Consider the following 21,916-nt stretch of genomic DNA (forward strand, 5'->3'; position numbering starts at 1 on the left):
TGTAAGCTGCATGGCAATCTCATCAGAGCTGGTGGCATGAGAAAAGCATCCACTATATACTGCAAAGTGGTTGGTGTTAGGAATGGAATCCAGTTGTAAAAGCTATGCCAAAGCAGTTACAGGAGTACAATGCAGTCCTTGGGACCATTGCATCCTGTTAAACTATCCAACCAATGCCAACATGGACTGTACATTTTATAATGTAGATGTGTGTGTATATGTATGTATGTAATACATATCTGTGTGTGTGTGTATGATAAAGCTTTCAGTAGGAAAACATACTCTTTGTATAATTATCTAATCTAAACCTCACTTGACTTATATGATGTGTGTGTGTGTGCGTGCAGGCATGTATGTATGTCTGTGTAAGTACATTATCATAACATGTGTAGCAGTGTTGATAAGTCCATCACACTTGTACAACACAACCTTTGTTCCTCCTCATAGCTGTTTGTCTTTTGGCCTTCCTTTGCACACCTAAATCGTCATTCTTTACAAAGAAAATAAAAACAAAACCCACAGTAAATAACAATTATGCAGGTTAGTGGATTTGAATGCTTTTTAAAGTCTCTCACATTTAACCATTTTCTTCTCATCTCCTCACATTTTTTTTTTTTTATTAATCTTTGTTGGTTATCTTTTGTTGCAATTGTTTTGTCTCTCGTTAACAACCACGATGATGGAGACCCTTAAAAATCAAAGGCATTCCATCTACGATGATCTGGTTTTGGTTTATTGTTTTTTAAGGCTTGTCAGGGAAGGTCTATGTGATCTAATGCATGTTTTCCCAACCTTTTTCTTCATGAACAATCCTTGAAATTCATTCCATATCTCAGGGTACTCTCTAAAAGAAATTATTACATACCATATTTAATGGTATATAAGATACGCCTATTTTTCCCCCCTAAATTTTTAAAATATCACCCCTGGTCCTATATATAAAATGTGGCCTCCCATAAGCTTTAATGCCTTGAATACATTTTTCCTTGAATCTGCACTACTGAAATTTGGGGTGGATCTGTGTATCTTTTATGCCATCAAATATGGCACACATACACACACATACACACACACACATGTATATATTTATATATGTGTATAATTATGTATGTATATATATATATATATATATATATCATCATCATCATCATCGTTTAACGTCCGCTTTCCATGCTAGCATGGGTTGGACGATTTGACTGAGGACTGGTGAAACCGGATGGCAACACCAGGCTCCAGTCTGATTTGGCAGAGTTTCTACAGCTGGATGCCCTTCCTAACGCCAACCACTCAGAGAGTGTAGAATATATATATATATATATATATATATATATATATTTATATATGTATATAGATATGTATATATTTATCTATATATTTAAATGTATATATTTATGTATGTATGTGTATGTATTCTTTTATTTTTTTAATTCTTTTACTTGTTTCAATCATTTGACTGTGGCCATGCTGGAGTACTGCCTTAAGTATTAGTTGTCATCTCCAGTGGGATGTATGTTTATATATATTTATGTGTGTGTGTGTGTGTGTGTGTGTGTGTGTGTGTGTGTGTGTGTGTGTGTGTAAACTCTTTAACTAGTTTCAGCTCAAAAGCTGCAGTCATGCTGGAGCACCACCATTGGTTTTGTTACATCTTCATTATTGGAAACCTCCCCTGATATGTGGCATTTGGTGAATGAGGGAGTTTGATGCTGCTGCCCTCATCTGTGTTTCCTGTCATGGGATAGGCTCATCTGAGTCCCTTGACAGGATGAGATCCAGTTTTGTTTTAAATATACATACATCCAGACCATGCAGGTCTCTCAGGCATTTTGGAAGGATATTGAAACCCAAACTGTTACAGTATCTGGTCCTGTATTTTGATGGTGGTGTTGGGGTCCTAGGCACTATCCAGCTGCACCCCATTCTGCTGTTTGAATAACTTTGAATGCCAAAGTTTGGTACAAGTCCTTCCAGGATCTTCCAGATGTATATCACTGCATATGTTTCCTACCTTCATTCTAGGGAGTAGAGTCTTAACATTTTCAACCTTTACCAATAGCTGACATATTGCAGTGGGATGATTTTCTTTGTGTAGCTTCACTGGGTTGCCTTGAGTTCCATTGTTAATTTTATACTCTGTGGTGACCATTTTTGGGAGCAGTAGTCTAAGCAGTTGAGGATATGTGTCCTCTAGAGCAGGGGTTTTCAAACTTTTTGACTTGCGGACCCCTTTATATTTCAGGCTTTACCTTAGGGACCCCCTTATAAACGCTTATGAAATTTATACATAAATCTTTGCTTAAAATAACATATATTTTTACATTTATTTATTTAACAGTATTTAACAAATGGGTTTATTGTCAATTAAAAGATTTCGATTAAAAAACATATATAAAATCAAATTGCCCATAAAAAGTATTTGCTGTCCACGGACCCCCTGTCTTGTCCTTGTGGACCCCCTGTGGTCCGCGGAGCACAGTTTGAAAACCCCTGCTCTAGAGGACCATCATGGTTTCCTGTTTTTTCATTCTGAAAGTTCGGAAAATCCATCTAGCTAATGTGTATGTATGTATATATGTTTATGTGTATGCGTATATATGTTTATGAGTATGAATATATATGTGTATGTGTATGTATATATATATATATATATGTGTATGTGTGTATATATATATATATATATATATATATATATATATACATGTGTATATATATATATATACATGTGTATATATATATATACATGTGTATATATATATATATATATATATATATATATATATATATAAACGTGGACTAGATGGATAGGGACAACTGATGAAGGGGAATATTCTTTATGTTGCATGTCTCGTTTCTCTGTTTTTTTCGTTGTTCGAAAAAAAAGTTCGTTTTCTGTTTTCGTTTCTCATTGTGTTTAATGTTTTTTGTGATGTCCTGTACCCATATATGCATGTATGTATACATATAAATGTAGGTATGTACATATATGTATGGATATATGCATATATTTATATATTATTTATATTATTATTATATATATATATATATATATATATATATATATATATATATATATATATATATATATATATATATATATATGTCTATATCCTTTTTGGCTTTGTATTATGTATAGCAGCCTTCATTATTTTATAATTTTCATATTAGCATTTTACTGAATCAGCCATAAGTTCATATGGCAAATATGTACACTGACAGTCGGGATTTAGCTTAACCATCCGAAGAGTGAGTAGTCACTGCTGATGAGTTTGTTATTTTCAAACGAAACTATAGCATAGTGATTTTGCTCACTGCAGGGCAGTTATCTCCCCTGTCAGTATATGAAAATGTGCTTCCTGTGGCTCTAAGGGCATTTTAGTTCTTATTTCTAGCAATGTAGGTGCTACCCTGCACACTCAGTCCCAAACAGTGGCAATTGAATTTTTCCTTTTTGGTTTTGTATTACATATAACCACCTTCATTATTATATATATATATATATATATATATATATATATATACATCACCTTGATCACCTTGACTGACCAGTCTGTCGGGCATCCATTTGACACCACTAGTCACAGCACGTGTGTTGTAGGCCATAAGATGACACCATCCCACTGGCTGGGCAGGCAGGCTGCAGAGACAGGAAGAAAGAGCATGAGAAAGTTGTGGTGAAAGAATACAGCAGGGTCCACCACCAACCCCTGCCGGAGCCTCGTGGAGCTTTAGGTGTTTTCGCTCAATAAACACTGATAGCGCCTGGTCTGGGAATTGAAACCGCGATCCCACAACTGCGAGTCCGCTGCCCTAACCACTGGGTCATTGCGCCTCCATATATATATATATATATATATATATATATATATATATATATATATATATATATATATATATTTTGCGTAATTTAGACAACAATATATTCACCACACCCTATATATATAATGTTGTTAACATAGGGATTATTTTACAGGTTTTGTCTTTTTATATATATTTTTATTTCTCATGTTTATGTTTAGTCCTTGAATGATTTTAGGTATTTTTTTAGGAACTTGACCTGAAGAGTGACTGATTTTGGGAGTAAAATCATTTTGCCGTTCTAATGAACTTGGATAGAATTTTCATATGATTTTATATAGTCCTATTTCAGCCATGAAACACGTGTAGTCTATGTACAAGTACTGACTTTTATACTTTTACACATTATATTATTGTATTGATTTTTACTGTCCTATTTATACTTTATTTGATTCTTAGATTAATATTTTTATAATGAATGTTTCTTTATATGATATATTACATATTAAAATTATAAAAATTTTAGATTAAAATCTTAGATAAATATTAATATGGTATATGCCTCCCAGCATGGTTTTGGACGGGTTCTTCGTTGACTGAGTTGTAGAGTGGTGGTTCGTCTCTAAATTAGTTATATACATATATATTATATATTACGAAACTTGGTGTAATATTATACCGAATTTTACCTGTAAGGTTGAAACAAGTTTTTATTCCCTATCATTATATATATATATATATATATGCTTTATCTTTTACTTGTTTCAGCCATTAGACTGTAGCTGTACTGGAGCATTGCCATCAAGAATTTTTTTTGTCACACTAATCAACCCCAGTACTTGTTTTCTTTTTAAGCCTAATATATATATATATATATATATATATATATATATATATATATATATATATATATATATATATATATATATATATATGTATGTATGTATGTATGTATGTATATATATATGTGCAAGAAGAAAATGGAGGAAAAATAAGAGGAAGTTAGTCATTTGCGCTAGTAAGCCATTAAATTAATTAATTAATTTAACTAACTTCTTCCTGTTGAATTACCTGCTACCATATACCTTTACCAAGGACTGTACCTACACAGCTAATCACCAAGAATGCCTTTGGATTTAACCATCCCTTAGAGGTTGTTTTAAACACCTCTAACTTATACCTATACATACATACATACATATATATATATATATTTATATAAAGGGCATTATTACAGAAAAATAATAACGCCACACAGTGGACTTCTCAAAATAACCACATTTAGTACCTAATGCGAGGAAAAACAACCAACAGGAGATGACCAACATTCTTTTAAATAAACTTGGTTGTTTTTCCTCGCATTAGGTACTAAATGTGGTTATTTTGAGAAGTCCACTGTGTGGCGTTATTATTTTTCTGTAATAATGCCCTTTATATAAATATAAACGAATAATTATATTCTTGGGAATAGAAATTTCCCTTATGAATTTTTTTACACACTGGCTTCTTGATAAAATTCTTGTAAAAGAGTTTTATCCCTTTTTGAATTTATATATATATATATATATATATATATACATACATACACATACACATTCAGGGTTTGATGGGTAAATATATCTATGCATGTGTGCCTTTGTGTCTGTTTGTCTCTGCCCTCCCCACTACATGCTCGACAACTGCTGCTGGTCTGTTTATGTCCCTGTAACTTAGCAGTTCAGCAAAAGTGACCGATAGAAATAAGTATTAGGCTTTTAGAAAATAAGTACAGGGGTTGATACATTCGGCTAAAAATTCTTCAAGGCAGTACTCCAGTATGGCCATAGTCTAATGACCGAAAGCAGTAAAATATAATGGTATAAGATATCTTGTAGCCTTGAGATTTTGAAGAGGTAACTGTTAATGTTTTGAATGATATTGTAGGGTTGATGTTTGAGGCCAGTTCTGGTCAGTTTGAGCATAAAACAGGGAGACTATTTTGGCTGGATATGACTGGTTTAAATGTTAAAAGATTAATAACAGCAGCAACAATAACAACAATGCTAATACAATTCATGTGTTGTTGCATTCCCAGGTCTTGAAAAGAAGCCCTTTCTTTCCTGTGTCTCTGCTGCTTGTTGTTCTTCTCTGTGATGTCACTAAAGCAGAGAAAGGTAAGTGAAATCCATTCCCCTCAGTTTGCATCATACAATGACCATTGTACTGAAGAAGTACCACCACCACAGCGATCACCATCACAACAATCATTGCCATCATAATTATCATCATCATCATCGCCACCACCATCAGTGTCACTAACACTGCCACTACCACCATCACAACTGCCTCCACCACTACCACTACCACTACTTCTACAACCACTACTGCCACTACAACAATTATGACTACTACCATCATTATCATCTCCACTATTGCTGCCACCACCATGACCACCACCACCACCACCACCTCCATCACCACCACCTCCATCACCACCACCTCCATCACCACCACCTCCATCACCACCACCACTACCATCATCACTGTCACAACCACCACCACCACCAGTTGCTATTTCTGTCTTTCCACCACCCTCTGGAATTAAATGTAAACATAATATATGGATGCAGACAGTTGCATATAGAAGGGCCAATTACTTGAAGTGGATGGGACTTAAAGAAGTGGGAGACCCTGGAAGCCAAGGGATGAAGTACTGAAGGCTGATCTCTAGACACTGAGCCTTACGAAGGAGATGACTAAGGGCTGAGATATCTGGTACCTTGCTGTACTCAAGAAGACCTGTCTATCATAGCAGAATCAATACTGGTGCTGGTACCACATATAAAAAGCACTGGTGATGGTTCTACATAAAAAGCAATGGTGATGGTACCACATAAAAAGCACTGGTGATGGTACCACATAAAAAGCACTGGTGATGGTACCACATAAAAAGCACTGGTGATGGTACCACATAAAAAGCATTGGTGCCACATAAAAAGCACTGGTACCACATAAAAAGCACTGGTTCCACATAAAAAGCACTGGTGCCACATAAAAAGCACTGGTGCCACATAAAAGGCACTGGTGCTGGTGCCACATAAAAAGCACTGGTGATGGTTCTACATATAAAGCACCTGGTACACTGTAAATTGGTTGGTATTAGGAAAGGCCTCCACTCACAGAAACCATGCCAGAACAAACAATGGCGCTTGGTGTGACCCACGGCCTTACTAGCTCTTGTCAAACCATCCAACTCATGCCAGCCATGGAAAGCAGATGTTAAATGATGACAATAACAACAACAACAATGATGCTGATGATAAAGGCTATTACTCATATTGCTGTTGTTTAGTGGCAAGTGGAGTGCTGATGGTAGTGGCATTAATAGTGTTGGTGATGGTGATGGTGATGGTGATGGTAATGGCAGTTTCTGTGTTTGTAGAGGTGGTGGTGATGGTGATGGTGGTTGTAGAGATGGTGATGGCAGTGATAGTAGTGGTGGTGGTGGTAGTGGTAACAGTGGGAGTGGTGATGGTGGGAGTGGTGAAGTGGGGATGATATTAGTAGTGGCTGTAGTACCAGTGGTTCGTGGAGACTCAATGGCCCAGTGGTTAGGGCAGCGGACTTGCAGTCATAGGATCGCGGTTTCGATTCCCAGACCGGGCGTTGTGAGTGTTTCTTGAACGAAAACACCTAAAACTCCACGAGACTCCGGCAGGGGATGGTGGCGAACCCTGCTGTACTCTTTCACCACAACTTTCTCTCACTCTTACTTCCTGTTTCTGTTGTGCCTGTAATTCAAAGGGTCAGCCTTGTCACACTCTGTGTCACGCTGAATATCCCCGAGAACTACGTTAAGGGTACACGTGTCTGTGGAGTGCTCAGCCACTTGCACGTTAATTTCATGAGCAGGCTGTTCTGTTTATCGGATCAACTGGAACCCTCGACGTCATAAGCGACGGAGTGCCAACAACACAGTACCAGTGGTAGTGATGGTTGTCACAGTGGCAGTAGTGCTGAATTCAAATCCTGCCAAGGTCAACTTTGCCTTTAACCCTTACGGGGGGTGGGGTTGATTAAATAAAGCATCAGTTCAGCCCATGGTTCAATATAATCAACTAACTTCCCCTACCCCAACCACCCAACCACTCCACCCACTCCAAAATTGCTGACCTTGTGCCATAAAAAAAAAATTTGAAACAATGTTTTGTCAGGAAGGATGGCCAGCAACTGTGGTACTCTGAGACTAGTGACTGGGAGGGAAAGAGAAAGGAAGGTATCCTCAAAGCAGAGATATGCCTTGAAAGCTTTCAGAAGGGTACTATTAGAGTACCTTTACAAAATAGAACCAGTAAGGTACCCTTATAGAAGGGTATAAGTACCCGGCACGTAAAAGCACCCACTACACTCTTGGAGTGGTTGGTGTTAGGAAGGGCATCCAGCTGTAGAAACTCTGCCAAATCAGATTGGAGCCTGGCGTAGCCATCTGGTTCGCTAGTCCCCAGTCAAATCGTCCAACCCATGCTAGCATGGAAAGCGGACGTTAAACGATGATGATCATCATCATAGGGTGCCCTATTCTAAGAAAATCTTTATTTCTTGTACACCCAGCCACACCACATGATGTTGATTTGATTTATCACTTTCTCTTTTATTTCCCAGGAATACCATTTAACTTTACAGTGCCAACAACATATTCTTTGCGAGTTGAAGAAACTGAATATGGCAAAACCAGTTTGACAAACTTTATGAAATATTACGACCATGATGTGCATATGATGTCAATATGGCGTTCAAATAAAGACTATGTGTTTGAATTTCTTTTTGATTTTATTCACAATATCTTCGTTAAGGTGGAAATGATGTTAAAAACAACAAGTAAGCTTGCTTATTTTCAAAGATTTTTCTCCCCCTTATATTCTTTCTGTTTTCCTGCGTTTTTCTGTCTCTGTCTGTCTGTCACCCCTTGTCCCCACCTCACCCTTTATCTACTATCTATTATGTCCGCCCTGAAACCCTACCCAAACTCTACAGTTGTCATCTATTCTTGATCTCCATCACCACCTTCAAGCATTATGCTTGTCTGTCTGTCTCTCTCCCTCCCTTCCATACTCCTGCAACCTACCCAACTATACATCATGTCCCTCTTTCTCTCTCTCTCTCTCTCATACTTCCCCTGTCTACTATATAATGGAATGGAAGGTTTATGATACCTGTGGAATATCTCCTTCTCTCATTATAATTATTTTTGCAGTTTCAAGGAGCTGCAATGGGTCACCAATTTGTGACGTCCGTGTGAAGTGAGGTGATGAGAATGGCTCCTTAGTACATCACATGGTTGATACAATAAATATAAATAGAATAATGCATGTATGTGCCAGAAGGAAATAAGAGACACAACCGGGAAGAATGTTTAAGAGAAGATTTATTGATATGTTAACATGTGTGATTGTTTGTGCATCATGTATACAGAATAATAGACAGGCCGTCATAAGAATAAGATGTGTACGTGTGTATGTAGGTATAGACATATGCCTGTTAAGAACATATAAAGATGGCGATGAAGAAGAGACAGTGAAAGAGTCTGTAGCCATTGAAGTGAGGAGGAAGTTCATAGACACAAGAATGATAAATACCAGTTCGTAGTCAATTGTACACGATAGTTGAAAACTGTATCAAGACATTACGGCAGTGATGCAGAGCCGGTTGTGGTACATGTTGTACATGAAGTTGTGGCTGTGATGCTGCTGCCTGAGTCACTTGGTACAGGAGTTCTCGCAGGTTGTATATTCGCTGTTGATCCATGGTGCAGTAATTCACAAACAGTGCAGTGTTGTAACCCGGGTGAGTTGCTTGTTGAGTTGTGTACGTAGAGAGATTTTGACGTTAGGACGAATGTAGGTTGCCGGATGCTGTTGGACAAAGTTGATGAATCTCAACATGGCTACTGTTGTGTGGTCAGTGGCTAGACTTTAAAAGGTCTAGAACTGAAGGACCTCAAGATGAGGGAAAGCTGGGTTTTTATAAGGAGTTGTAGGCTCAAAACTGAATTGAGAACAGGCTGTCACATATCACCTTATTTAGGGTCTTCGATTGGTTATATGCTGCATATTGGTGTGATAGGGTAAGAGACAAATTGCACCAATACCAACCAATCAGAGTAGTGGACACAACGGGGTCCAAAATGCGGCCAAAAGCTAGCTGTTATCTACTACATTCGTATGTATATATAATAGAGAGGAGAGGAATTTCACTCGAGTGTATGCTACAACTGTATCATCATTACTATTCTGCTGATCTTCATCCCACCTTCTTTTACTACACTGTCAGTCATCTACTCTCTCATACCTACCCACCAATTCATTTGCATCATTTGTCACCCATCCACGGTTCACTACATCTGCCCCTCCATCCTAAAAAAACATGTCAAACTGGAGTGTGACGCATTCCTTGGGTCCATTGGATTCTGGCAAATTGTGCAACCTTTGCCAGTATATGACATGGACATTAAATGATGATGATTTTCATTTCATGTATTAAATTCTTTTTCTTTTCATTCTGCTACATGTTTCACTCATTGGATTATGGCCATACTGGGGCACTACCTTATAGGGTTTTAGACAATCAAACTGATATATAACTGACACTCCACTGGTTACAATGATGAGGGTTCCAGTAGATCCAATCAACAGACCAGCCTGTGTGTGAAATTAAGGTGCAAGTGGCTGAGCACTCCACAGACACATGTATTCTTAATGTAGTTCTCAAGGAGTTTCAGTGTGACACAGAGCACGACAGGGCTGGCCCTTTGAAATACAGGCACTATCATTTTTGTCAGCTGAATGGACTGGAGCAACATGAAATAAAGTGTCTTGCTCAAGGACACAGCGCGTTGCCGGGAATGGAATTCATGACCTTACAATCATGAGCCAAATGCCCTAACTACTAAGCTATGTGCCTTCACATGATATATATATATATATATATATATATATATATGTATATCACCATCATCATTTAACGTCTGTTTTCAATGCTGGCATGGGTTGGACAGTTAGACCAGGGCTGGCAAGCTGGAAGGCTGCACGAGGTTCCAGTCTGATTTAGCATGGTTTCTATGGTTGGATATCCTTTCTAACACCAACCACTCCAAGAGTGTAATGGGTGCTTTCTGTGCCACTGACATGGGTGCCATTTGTGTGACACCAGTATCTGCCATGACTGTGGTTTTACTTGTCTTGATGAGTCTTCTTCTCAAGTATGACGTAATGCCAAAGATCTCAGTCATTGCCTCCGTGAGGCCCAACACTGAAAGGAGCTTTTTACATACCACCAGCATCAGCTACTTTGCCTCTGTGAGGCCCAGTGCTTGAAAGGTGCTTTTTAAGTGCCACCAACATGGCTGTCAGTTACAAGACACCAGCGTCAGTCACTGGCTTGATGGGTCTTCTCAAGCACAGCATATCGCCAAAGTCCTTGGTCACTAGTCATTGCCTCTGTGAAGCCCAAAGTTCGAAGATCATACTTCATCCCATGTATTCTTGGTCTATCATATATATATATATATATATATATATATATATATATACACATACATAGGATGGTCTTTTTTCAGTTTCTGTCTAACACATTCACTCAAAAAGCTTTGGTTGGCCTAGGGCTATAAGTAGAAGGCACTTGCCCAAGGTGCAATGCAGAGGGACTGAACCCAAAACCATGCGGTTGGGAAGTAAACTTTTTCACCATGCTGCCATGTCCATACCTATCTATCTATCCATCCATCCATCCATCCATCTGTCCATCTCTCTCTCACTCTCCTCTCTCTCTTCTCTCTCCCTCTCTCATTGTTTTCTCCTCCCCATCACCATCATAATCATTGTGATCATTCTTCTTCATTTTTCTCTGCTTTCAGGAAGTGTGTGTGCTGTGGACTTCAATCTGACAGCTTCTCCAAAACGGTTCGACAGTGATTTCACATTGAAGAACGGCAACCTAATTGACATAGCGTCACCATCCGCCTCTCTTATGATGAATGGTGACTATGATTATACCTTCTTGGGCTCCTCGACCATCCGGGGAATTAACTGCAAAACCTGGTCAACTAAGAAACAGACAGACACTGATGAAGTGGTGTTCGCTAATGTGTCTTTTACAGGTATTTATTCAAAAAATTTTCCTTTTTTTTTGTTGTTTTTGTAGGCTGTGGTTAGGGTATTGCACTCATGAATGCATGATTGTGATTTCAATTCCCAGAACGGATAGTGCATTATGTTCTTGAGCAGAACACTTCATTTCATGTTGCTCCAATTCATTTGGATGTAAATGAGTTCCAACAACTGTGGAAATCTTAATCCTTCCACAAACTTGTGTCTTTTTCAGGATGGAAGAGATTATTGTGATCTTAGTCCCTCATGCTCTAGTCTTATGAGTCCCAGGGTTTATTAGAGACCTAAGTCTAAGTTTAGTCCCAGCTCAACTCTGATCATGCACATCCATGATCAGTGCCACCTTTAGGGTCATAATGGATGCAGATGTGCCCAAAGGAACGAGGTCCCCTTCTGCCCTCCATATGTACAGAAGAAGTCACAGAAAGGATCATAACTCATTTCATTAAGAAGTGAGTTAATGTAGATGAGATGCAGTTTGGATTTGTGCCAAGCAGGAGCATGGCTGATGCTATATTCCTAGTTAGACAACTGCAGGAGAAATATCTAGCCAAAAATAAACTTTTATACCTGGCTTTTGACAACATGAAGAAGGCCTTTGACAGAGTCCTCTGCTCCCTTATCTGGTCGATGCAGAAGCTAGGGATAGCAGAGTGGTTGGTGAGAGCTGTACAAGCCATGTACAGGGATGCTGTCAGTAAAGGGAAGATCAGCAATGAGTATAGTGATGAATTTAGGGTACAAGTAGGGGTTCACCAAGATTCAGTCCTCAGCCCCCTCTTCTTCATCATAGTCCTCCAAGCAATAACAGTAGAATTTAAGGCAGGCTGCTCCTGGGAGCTTCTCTATGCTGATGTTCTTGTTCTTATAGCTGAATCACTACCAGAACTAGAGAAGAAATTCCAGACATGGAAGCAAGGTCTAGAATCAAAGGGCCTTAGAGTTAATCTAGCAAAAACCAATGTCTTAATAAGTAAGAGAACAAACAAATCACAAATCTCTTCAAGTAGATGGCCCTGCTTGATCTTTAGAAAAAGCGTATGTAGAAACTCCATAAGATGTACTTGTAAGCTATGGACACATAAGAGATGCATCAATATCAGAGGAAAGTTGACAGGGAAAATAACTTTTGTGTGTAGAAAGTGCACAGGCACAATTAAAACTAAAAATGTACAGAAAATAGACTCCATCAAATGTCAGTGGGATAAAACTAGAAGTAGTTGATAACTTCTGTTATCTAGGGGATGCTCCAAGAGTGTAGCTGCTAGATTAAGAATAGGTTGGACAAAGTTCAGAGAGCTCCTACCTCTGTTGGTAACAAAGAGCCCCTGTATACAAACAGCCATGCTACAAGCAGTAAAACATGGGCTGCGACCACCGAGGACATGTGTAGACTTGAAAAAAATGAAGCTAGTATGCTTTGCTGGATATGTAACGTTAGTGTGCATGCATGTGTGCAATGTGTATAGGGGTACAATACTTGTGGCAACTGATAGTGAGGTGGTGGGAAAAAGTCTATAGGCTAGGTGTCCACCATGCTGGGGCGTGTGTGTTTGTGGGTTCATTTGTGTATGTTCTGGTCAAACTATTTATCAGAGTCCCAGGTATTGGTGGAGGGCCAAAGTTGGGGGATTGATGATTATATTCATAATGAGGCACACAGGTATTATAGGATGTATTTCCTTTCATGTGGGCAGGATTAAAAATTTCACTTCTGCTATTCAGGTAAATGCCTAGGTGCTGGAGCTCTTTAAAATCATTCTTTTCTCAGCCAGGCATAATCTGCACTTCCTGCTGCTATTGAAGTATGCTTTACATTTCTCTAGAATCTTCCACTTGATGCTGTACCTGGTGGTGCATTCTTTTAATGACCATACATGTTTGGCCAGGGTTGTGGTGTTATGTCTCTCTGAGATGTTGAAGGAGGAATTGTGGTTGTTAAAGCAGATTCTGAAGGGATCTTCAGTTGCTCCCACATACTTTCGCATGTTTGGCTGTCCATTTGGTCCTATTGCCATTACCTCTGCCTCATATATGACATTCTTTGTGTTACAGTGGCTGTTCAGTAGACATGCTATGTCACCCCTACATAAGCATCCTGACTCTGTCTCAGGTGAAGGCCTACCTACTAAAATCTTTTTTATTTTGGTTGCACAGCTAAAGGAATTCTCAGGGTGTGCCTATTAAATATTTTGCTGAATCTATTTGTATGGGGGAAGTGCTTGTCTACTAAGCTAAGGACAATTTTATTTATTCAGGTTTTAACACTTAAAGAGAAGGGTGGTGTGAACTAAAACACTTTCTGGTGGTACTTTCTCTTGGAAGGGTTAGGGTCTGGCATGTACCTAATTTTATTTTTGAAGCCACTGGCAGTCAGGGACTCATTGTAGTATGGGGTGGCATGGTTGGAGATTTTTGATGCTGCCACTCCATATTAGTGTCTGTTACTCTCTCATCTGTGGAGCAAAGTAGAATGAAGTGTTTTGCTCAAGAACACAATGTGCCACCCCGTCTAAGAATTGAACCTATAATCTTGTGTTCATGAGTGCAACATTCAACACTACACCACATGCCTTCATTTTATCTTTTACTTGTTTCAGTCATTTGATTGTGGCCATGCTGGGGCACCAACTTGAAATGTTTTAGTTGAACAAATCGATTGCAGGACTTTTTTTTTTAAAGACTAGTACTTATTCTATCAGTCCCTTTTGCTGAACAACTAAGTTACAGGGACAGAAATAGACCAGCATCTGAAACACACACACACATGACAGGTTTCATTTAGTTTCCGTCTATCAAATCCACTCACAAGGCTTTGGTTTGCCCAATGCTATAATAGAAAACACTTGCTCAAGGTGCCATGCAGTGGGACTGAATCTGAAACCATGTGGTTTGGAAGCAAGCTTCTTACCACATAGCCATGCTTGTGCTTAGCACCATTCGAGCGTGATCGTTGCCAGCATCACCTCACTGGTACATGTGCCAGTGGCACATGAATAACAACATTCTAGCGTGGTTATTGCCAGTGCCGCCGGACTGGCTCCTTTGAGCGTGGTCGTTGCCAGAACCACCTGACTAGCCCTCGTGCCGGTGGCACGTAAAAGCACCCAGAACACTCTCGGAGTGGTTGGTATTAGGAAGGGCATCCAGCTGTAGAAACTTTGCCAGATCAGATTGAGCCTGGCGCAACCTCTGGCTCACCAGTCCTCAGTCAAACTGGCCAACTTATGCCAGCATGGAAAGCAGACGTTAAACGATGATGATGATGATGATGATGATATATATATATTATACATATTGTATTTGTAAGTATGAGTGTATATATGTTTGTATCCTCTTATCTTGACGTTGCATGATTATGATTAATGAATATCATTCATTTCCAGTATTCTGTGAAGAACATGTCTGGCTATGGAGAAATATTACTTTGCTTGAAAGCTGGTAAATGTTGGCAATAGGAAGGGCATCTGGCTGTAGAGAATCTGTCTTATAAACTCTTTCTTAATGCATGGACATCAAATTGATGAAAAGCAGACATCAAAATGATGTTGGTGAAGCTAATGTGAAATGACCTTCATGTCTAATGATGTGTATGAATGTAATCTCAAGACTTACTTTTTATTTTGCAGACAGCACTTCATGGCATACAGTGAGCAAACTGCCTCAGGTGCTGGTTAGGTTATCCCTGGAGAGTGAGACTGTCCCCAAAACAGTTATTGACTATTCCGATTTCAATTCCATCATTTCCAACAGGAAGGATAAATTTCAGGTACCAACATACATCATTAATTTTTTCTTCCATATATGTGAGGGGAAGTAAAAAATTACCCACACTTTCGCCATAACATATCGTCATTATTGTAACACTTCCTTCTGCATGCTTATTGTTGGTACTATTGTGGTTACATGATCGAAGTTTGAGCTTCACCACACCGTTTTTCTTTCTGGCTTTACGGTGTAAGCATGTCCGCTCCACTAGCAATGTGCACCAAAGAAAAACAAAGAGCAGTGGTCCGAGAGATGGTAATGGTGAACTGGTTCACCATTACCATCTCTTGAGCTTGCTTAATCCTCTCGTCAGTGGTGGAGGTTGACGGCTGTCCTACTCCCTCTTTGTGCATCATGCCTGTCCAGCCACTTTTAAACTTCTTGGTCCCTTCATATACACCTCTGTGCAGTAGTGCACTGACCCCGTATTGTGCTAAAAGCCTCCAATGAATTTCAGCACCTGACACACCTTCCAACCAGAGAAATCAGATCACTGCTCTTTGCTCTTCTTTGATGCACATTCCTAGTGGACCAGCCAGGCTTACACTGTAAAACCTGAAAATAAAATGGTGCGATCGGGTTCAAACTTTGATCATGTGACCACAATAGTACCAACTATAAGCACGCATGCATTGAAGGCAGTGTGACAATAATAAAGATGTTATGGTGAAAGTGGATAATTATTTACTTCCCCTTGTATGTATATGTTATGGTGTGTGGCCTAGTGGTCAGGCTGTTGCAATCATGATTGCTAGATCATGGGTTTGATTCCCAGTCCAAGCAGCACATTGTATTCTTGAGCAAAACACTTCATTTCATGTTGCTCCAAGCCCCCTTTTAAACCAGGGAAATGTTGGCCCATTTGCATAGCCTGTTGGGTGGAGTCATTTGAAGGCTAAAATGATGCAAAGCACATTATGACTAGCGATGTGTAACAACATCTGATAGCCTGGTCAGTCATATGATCATGTAATATACACATGAGTGTGTGTGTGTGTGTGTGTGTGTGTGTACATAATATAAGGCATGGCTATGTGGTTTAAACCTGCTTCCCAACCATGTGGTCCTGGGTTCAGTCCTACTGTACAGCATCTTGGGCAGGTGTCTTCCACTACAGTTCTGGGTTGATCAAAGCCTTGTGAGTAGATTTGGTAGGTGGAATCTGAAAGAAGTCTTTTGTATATATGAGTGTGTGTATCCTTGAAATCGTAGTCATGGTTGTTGCCAGTGTCATGTAAATGGCACCCATACTGGTGGCACGTAAAAGGCACCCACTACACTCTTGGAGTGGTTGGTGTTAGGAAGGGCATCCAGCCATAGAGGCCATGCCAAATCAGACTGGAACCTGGTGCAGCTCTCCAGCTTACCAGTCCCAATCAAACCATCTAAATCATGCCAGTATGGAAAACAGATGTTAATTGATGATGATAGTGATGTATGTATGTACGTGTACATTTTACACATTTTTTGTACATCACCACCGTTTTCTGTCTTTTTATTGTTGTAAATACTATTGTGGTCCTTGTGGCCAATAAAGAAACAATTATTATTTTTATTATTAAGGTAGAAAGCAGGCAAAATCGTTAGCTTTTCAGACAATGGTGGGCATCATTTCATCCATCTTTACATTCAAAGGTGAAATGCTGCTAAGGTCAACATTGCCTTTCATCCTTTTGGAGTTGATAAAAAGAGTACCAGCCAAGTATTGGGACCACCAACACATCCTTCCTCCAAATTTCAGGCCTTGTGTCTATGGCAGAAAGGATTTTCATTATTTTTATTAATGTTGCAAGCTGGCAGAACCATTAGCACACCAGGCAAAATGCTTAGCAGCATTTTGCCCATCTTCATGTCCTGAGTTCAAATTCCACTGGGGTCAACTTTTCCTTCAGGGTTGATAAAATAAGTACCAGTTGAGCACTGGAGGTTGAAGTAATTAACGTATCTCCTTCTCTGAAATTGCTTGCCTTGTGCCAAAATTTGAAACCATTATTATTGAGAAGGCGGTAAGCTGGCAGAATCATTAGCATTCTAGATAAAATGGTGAGTGGCATTTTGCTTTGGCTGCTGATGAAATAAGTACCAGTTATGCACTGGGGTTGATGTAATCAGCTTGCCCCCAACCCCCAAAAAATTTCAGGCATTGTGTCTATAGTAGAAAGGAATAATTATTAAGGCGATGCGCTGGCAGAATGATTAGCATGCTGGACAAAATACTTAGCGGCATTTTGTCTGTCTTTATACTCAAAGTTCAAATTTTGCTGAGGTCAACTTTGCCTTTCAGCCTTTCGGTTTTGATGACATTAGTACCAGCTAAGCATTAGTGGGGATGTAACCAACTAACCCCCCCCCCCCCCCGCTAAAATTTCAGGTCTTCTACTTATAGTAGACAGAATTATTATTGTTGTTGTTGTTGTTTCTTTTTACATTCAATAAACTAAATATTCATTTTTCAGCCGCCACCTGGAGTACCATGTCAGAGAAATGGCACAGGCATTCCTATACTTCCAGATTTCTTTAAACTCAAGACTGAATTGCTACTCAGACAGTCACACGAAACAACATACTTTGACGTAAGTATTATAATAATAAAAATAATAATAATAATAATAATAATAATAATAATAATAATAATAATAATAATAATAATAATAATAATAATCTTCCTCCTCCACCACTTTGTTCTTCTTTTTCCATTCTTCCTCCTTCTTTCTCCTCCTTGTGTCAGTGATGTCTCTCTTCATAGTTGCTCAACCTGCTAGAAATAGCAACTGAAGATGTACAGAAAACAGATTTCATCACATGCTGGGGGAAAAACTAGAAGTAGTTGATAGCTTCCGCTACCTAGGCAACCAAGTCTGTAGTAGGGGTGGTTGTTTTGTGAGTGCAGTGGCTAGAATAAGAATAGCTTGGGCAAAGTTCAGGGAGCTCCTACCTCTGCTGGCAGCTAAGGGCCTTATGCTCAGGATGAAAGGTAGACTGTATGATGCTTGTGTGTGAACTGCCATGCTACATGGCAGTGAAACATGGGCCATGACTGCTGAGGACATGCATAGGCTTGAAAGAAATGAAGCTAGTATGATCCGCTGGGTGTGTAATATCAATGTGCATACACAACAGAGTGTAGGTGTCCTGAGAGAAAAGTTGGACAAAAGAAGCATCAAATGTGGTGTGCAAGAGAGATGACTGCACTGGTATGGTCATGTGTTGCATATGGATGAGGACAGCTGTGTGAGGAAGTGCCACTCCCTAACTGTGGAAGGAACCTGTGGAAGAGGTAGACCCAGGAAGACATGGGATGAGATAGTGAAGCATGACCTTTGAATGTTGGGCCTCACAGAGGCAATGACAGGAGACCGAGACCTTTGGAGATATGCTGTGATTGAGAAGATCCAGCAACTAAAGTGAGATTGCAGCCATGGCCAATGCCAGTGTTGCATGTTCGGCCCATTTAAAAGTACCTTTAATGTGTCAGGTGATATGATATGTTTGAGAAGACCTGTTGAGTCAAATAAAACCAAAATTGTAGCTGTGGCCAGTGCCCCTTGACTGGCTCCTGTGCTGGTGGCATGTAAAAAGCACCCACTACACTCTCTGAGTGGTTGGTGTTAGGAAGGGCATCCAGCTGTAGAAACATTGCCAGATCAGATTGGAGCCTGGTGCAGCCACTGGCTTTCCAGAGCCCAGTCAAACCATCCAACCCATGCCAGCATGGAAATCGGACGTTAAACGATGATGATGATGATAATGATGGTGATGATATATATAGTTATATATGTGTGTGTGTGTGTGTGTGTTTATATATATATATATATATATATATATATATATATATATATATATATATATATATATATATGTATATATATATAAACAGGCTTCTTTCAGTTTCCATCTACCAAATTGACTCACAAGCTTTGGTTAGCCTGAGGCTATAGAAGAAAACTCTTGCTCAAGGTGCAAGGCAATGGGAATGAACTCAGAACCATGTCATTGGGAAGTAAGAACAGTGTAACAGTGCCAGATTGCAACAATATTCTTTTCTACTCCAGGCACAAGGCCCGAAATTTTTGGGAAGGGGTCAGTTGATTCGATCAACCCCAGTACGCAACTGGTACTTAATTTATTGACCTCTAAAGTATGAAAGGCAAAGTCAACGTTGGTGGAATTTGAACTCAGACGAAATACCGCTAAGCATTTCGCCTGGTGTGCTAACGTTTCTTATTTCTTTATTGCCCACAAGGGGCTAAACATAGAGGGGACAAACAAGGGCAGACAAAGGGATTAAGTCGATTAGATCGACCCTAGTGCGTAACTGGTACTTAATTTATTGACCCCGAAAGGATGAAAGGCAAAGTCGGCCTCGGTGGAATTTGAACTCAGAATGTAACGGTAGATGAAATACTGCTCAGCATTTCGCCCGGCGTGCTAACGTTTCTGCCAGCACGCCACCTTAATATTGCAACAATATTACCACCACCATCACCAACATTAATTACTGCTGCTGTTGCTAGTTTGAAGACTCTCAAATACAACTGAAAGTTACACTTTTTTACACTTGCAGCATTCCATATATTTTGAACACAGCTCACAGAGCTCTCTAGGGGTTCATGGACCCTAGAGGCTCCCTTGATATGTGTGAGAGCACATGTGTGTGTGTGTGTGGTAAGACTTACTGGCTACTGTTAGTCTCAGAGTGTCATTTTCAAGTAGGAATCGGTTGTGTTTGAAGACTGCAAGCTGCTATCGTCTTTGTCTTTGATCATGTTGGATGGAATATTCAGGAAATGAAAAAAGACCAATTAATTTATTCTGTGATGGTGGCGGTGGCGGCAGCAGCAGCAGAATGGGTGGTAGGTGGTGGTGGTGGGGAAATGTGCTAGGATTCTTCAAAGCAACAAAAGCAGTAGCAGCAGTAGTAGGGTTTTTGTAGTTTTTGTTGTTGTGGTGGTGATGGTGGTGGCAGTAGTAATGACAGCAGATGGTGGTGGGGTGTAGCTAAAGAGCTTGCTTCCCAACTATGTGGTCTTGAATTCAGTCCCACAGCCCAGCACCTTGGGCAAGTGTCTTCTACTATACCCCAGGCCAACAAAAGCCTTCTGAGTGGATATGATAAATGAAAACTTTAGGAAGCCTGCCATGTATGTTATATATATTGTGCTTTTAATTATTAATTTTTCTATATGTGATAGTGGATTTTCATCGATGAGTTCTTGAAACTTGGTTCTTTTCCCTAAAACTATATATATTCGAAACGTCTAGTTAGAAGAGAGACAGCTGATGAAGGGATATTCCAAGTGGCTTTCCGTTTTCCTATGTGTTCGTTCCGTTGTCTGTAGTTCATTGTTCTAACGTCCTGTACCTTGATATGCATATATATACACATGTAGATGTAAGTATGTACATATATGTGTGTATACATGTATATATATTCTTTGTATTATATATATATATATATATATATATATATATATATATATATATATATATATATATATACTCACACACACACACACATATATATAACATGCACAAGAGGCTTCCTTCATTTTCCATCTCTTAAATCCACTCAGAAGGCTTTGGTTCGCCTGGGATATAGTAGAAGACACTGTGTATGTCATCATCATTTAGTGTCTGCTTTCCATGCTGGCATGGGTTAGACAATTTGGCAAAAACTGGAAAGCTGGGAAGCTGCACCAGGTTCCAATCTGATTTGGCATGGTTTCTATGGTTGGATGCCCTTCCAAATGCCAACCACTCCAAGAGTGCAATGGGTGCTTTTTACATGCCACTGGCACAAGTGCCTGTTATGTGACACCGGCATTGGCCACAACTAGTTTCACTTGGCTTGATGGGTCTTCTCAAGCACAACATATCACCGAAAGTCTCTGTCACTTGTCATTGTCTCTGTGAGGCCCAACATTCAAAGGTCATTCTTCATCACTTCGTCCCATGTCCTTCTGGGTTTACCTCTTCCACAGTTAGAGATCGAGACTTTTTTTACACAGCTGTTCTCATCCATATGCATCACATGGCCATACCAGCAGAGTCATCTCTCTTGCACAGCACATCTGATGCCTCTTATGCCTTGCTTTTCTCTCAAGATGTTTACACTCTGTCGTACATGCACACTAATATTGCACATCCAGTGAAGCATACTAGCTTCATTTCTTTCGAGCCTACACATGTCCTCACTGGTCACAGCCCAT

General features: G+C 39.5%; 1 protein-coding gene across 1 annotated transcript in view; it reads left to right on the forward strand.

The window, feature by feature from the left end:
* The first annotated feature begins 363 nt into the window (after nucleotides 1-363).
* LOC106883600 (uncharacterized) overlaps nucleotides 364-21,916 on the forward strand; it is a 54,665-nt gene continuing 33,112 nt past the window's right edge. Inside the window, exons 1-6 of the mRNA XM_089340585.1 lie at nucleotides 364-540; nucleotides 5,870-5,948; nucleotides 8,437-8,652; nucleotides 11,687-11,929; nucleotides 15,569-15,708; nucleotides 18,164-18,280. Of these exons, the coding sequence (XP_089196711.1) occupies nucleotides 535-540; nucleotides 5,870-5,948; nucleotides 8,437-8,652; nucleotides 11,687-11,929; nucleotides 15,569-15,708; nucleotides 18,164-18,280 (801 nt within the window). The 5' untranslated portion in view covers nucleotides 364-534. The remainder of the gene's footprint in view (nucleotides 541-5,869; nucleotides 5,949-8,436; nucleotides 8,653-11,686; nucleotides 11,930-15,568; nucleotides 15,709-18,163; nucleotides 18,281-21,916) is intronic.

This window comes from Octopus bimaculoides, chromosome 23 (genome assembly GCF_046866305.1).
Source record: "Octopus bimaculoides isolate indiv1 chromosome 23, ASM4686630v1, whole genome shotgun sequence".
NCBI lineage: Eukaryota > Metazoa > Mollusca > Cephalopoda > Octopoda > Octopodidae > Octopus > Octopus bimaculoides.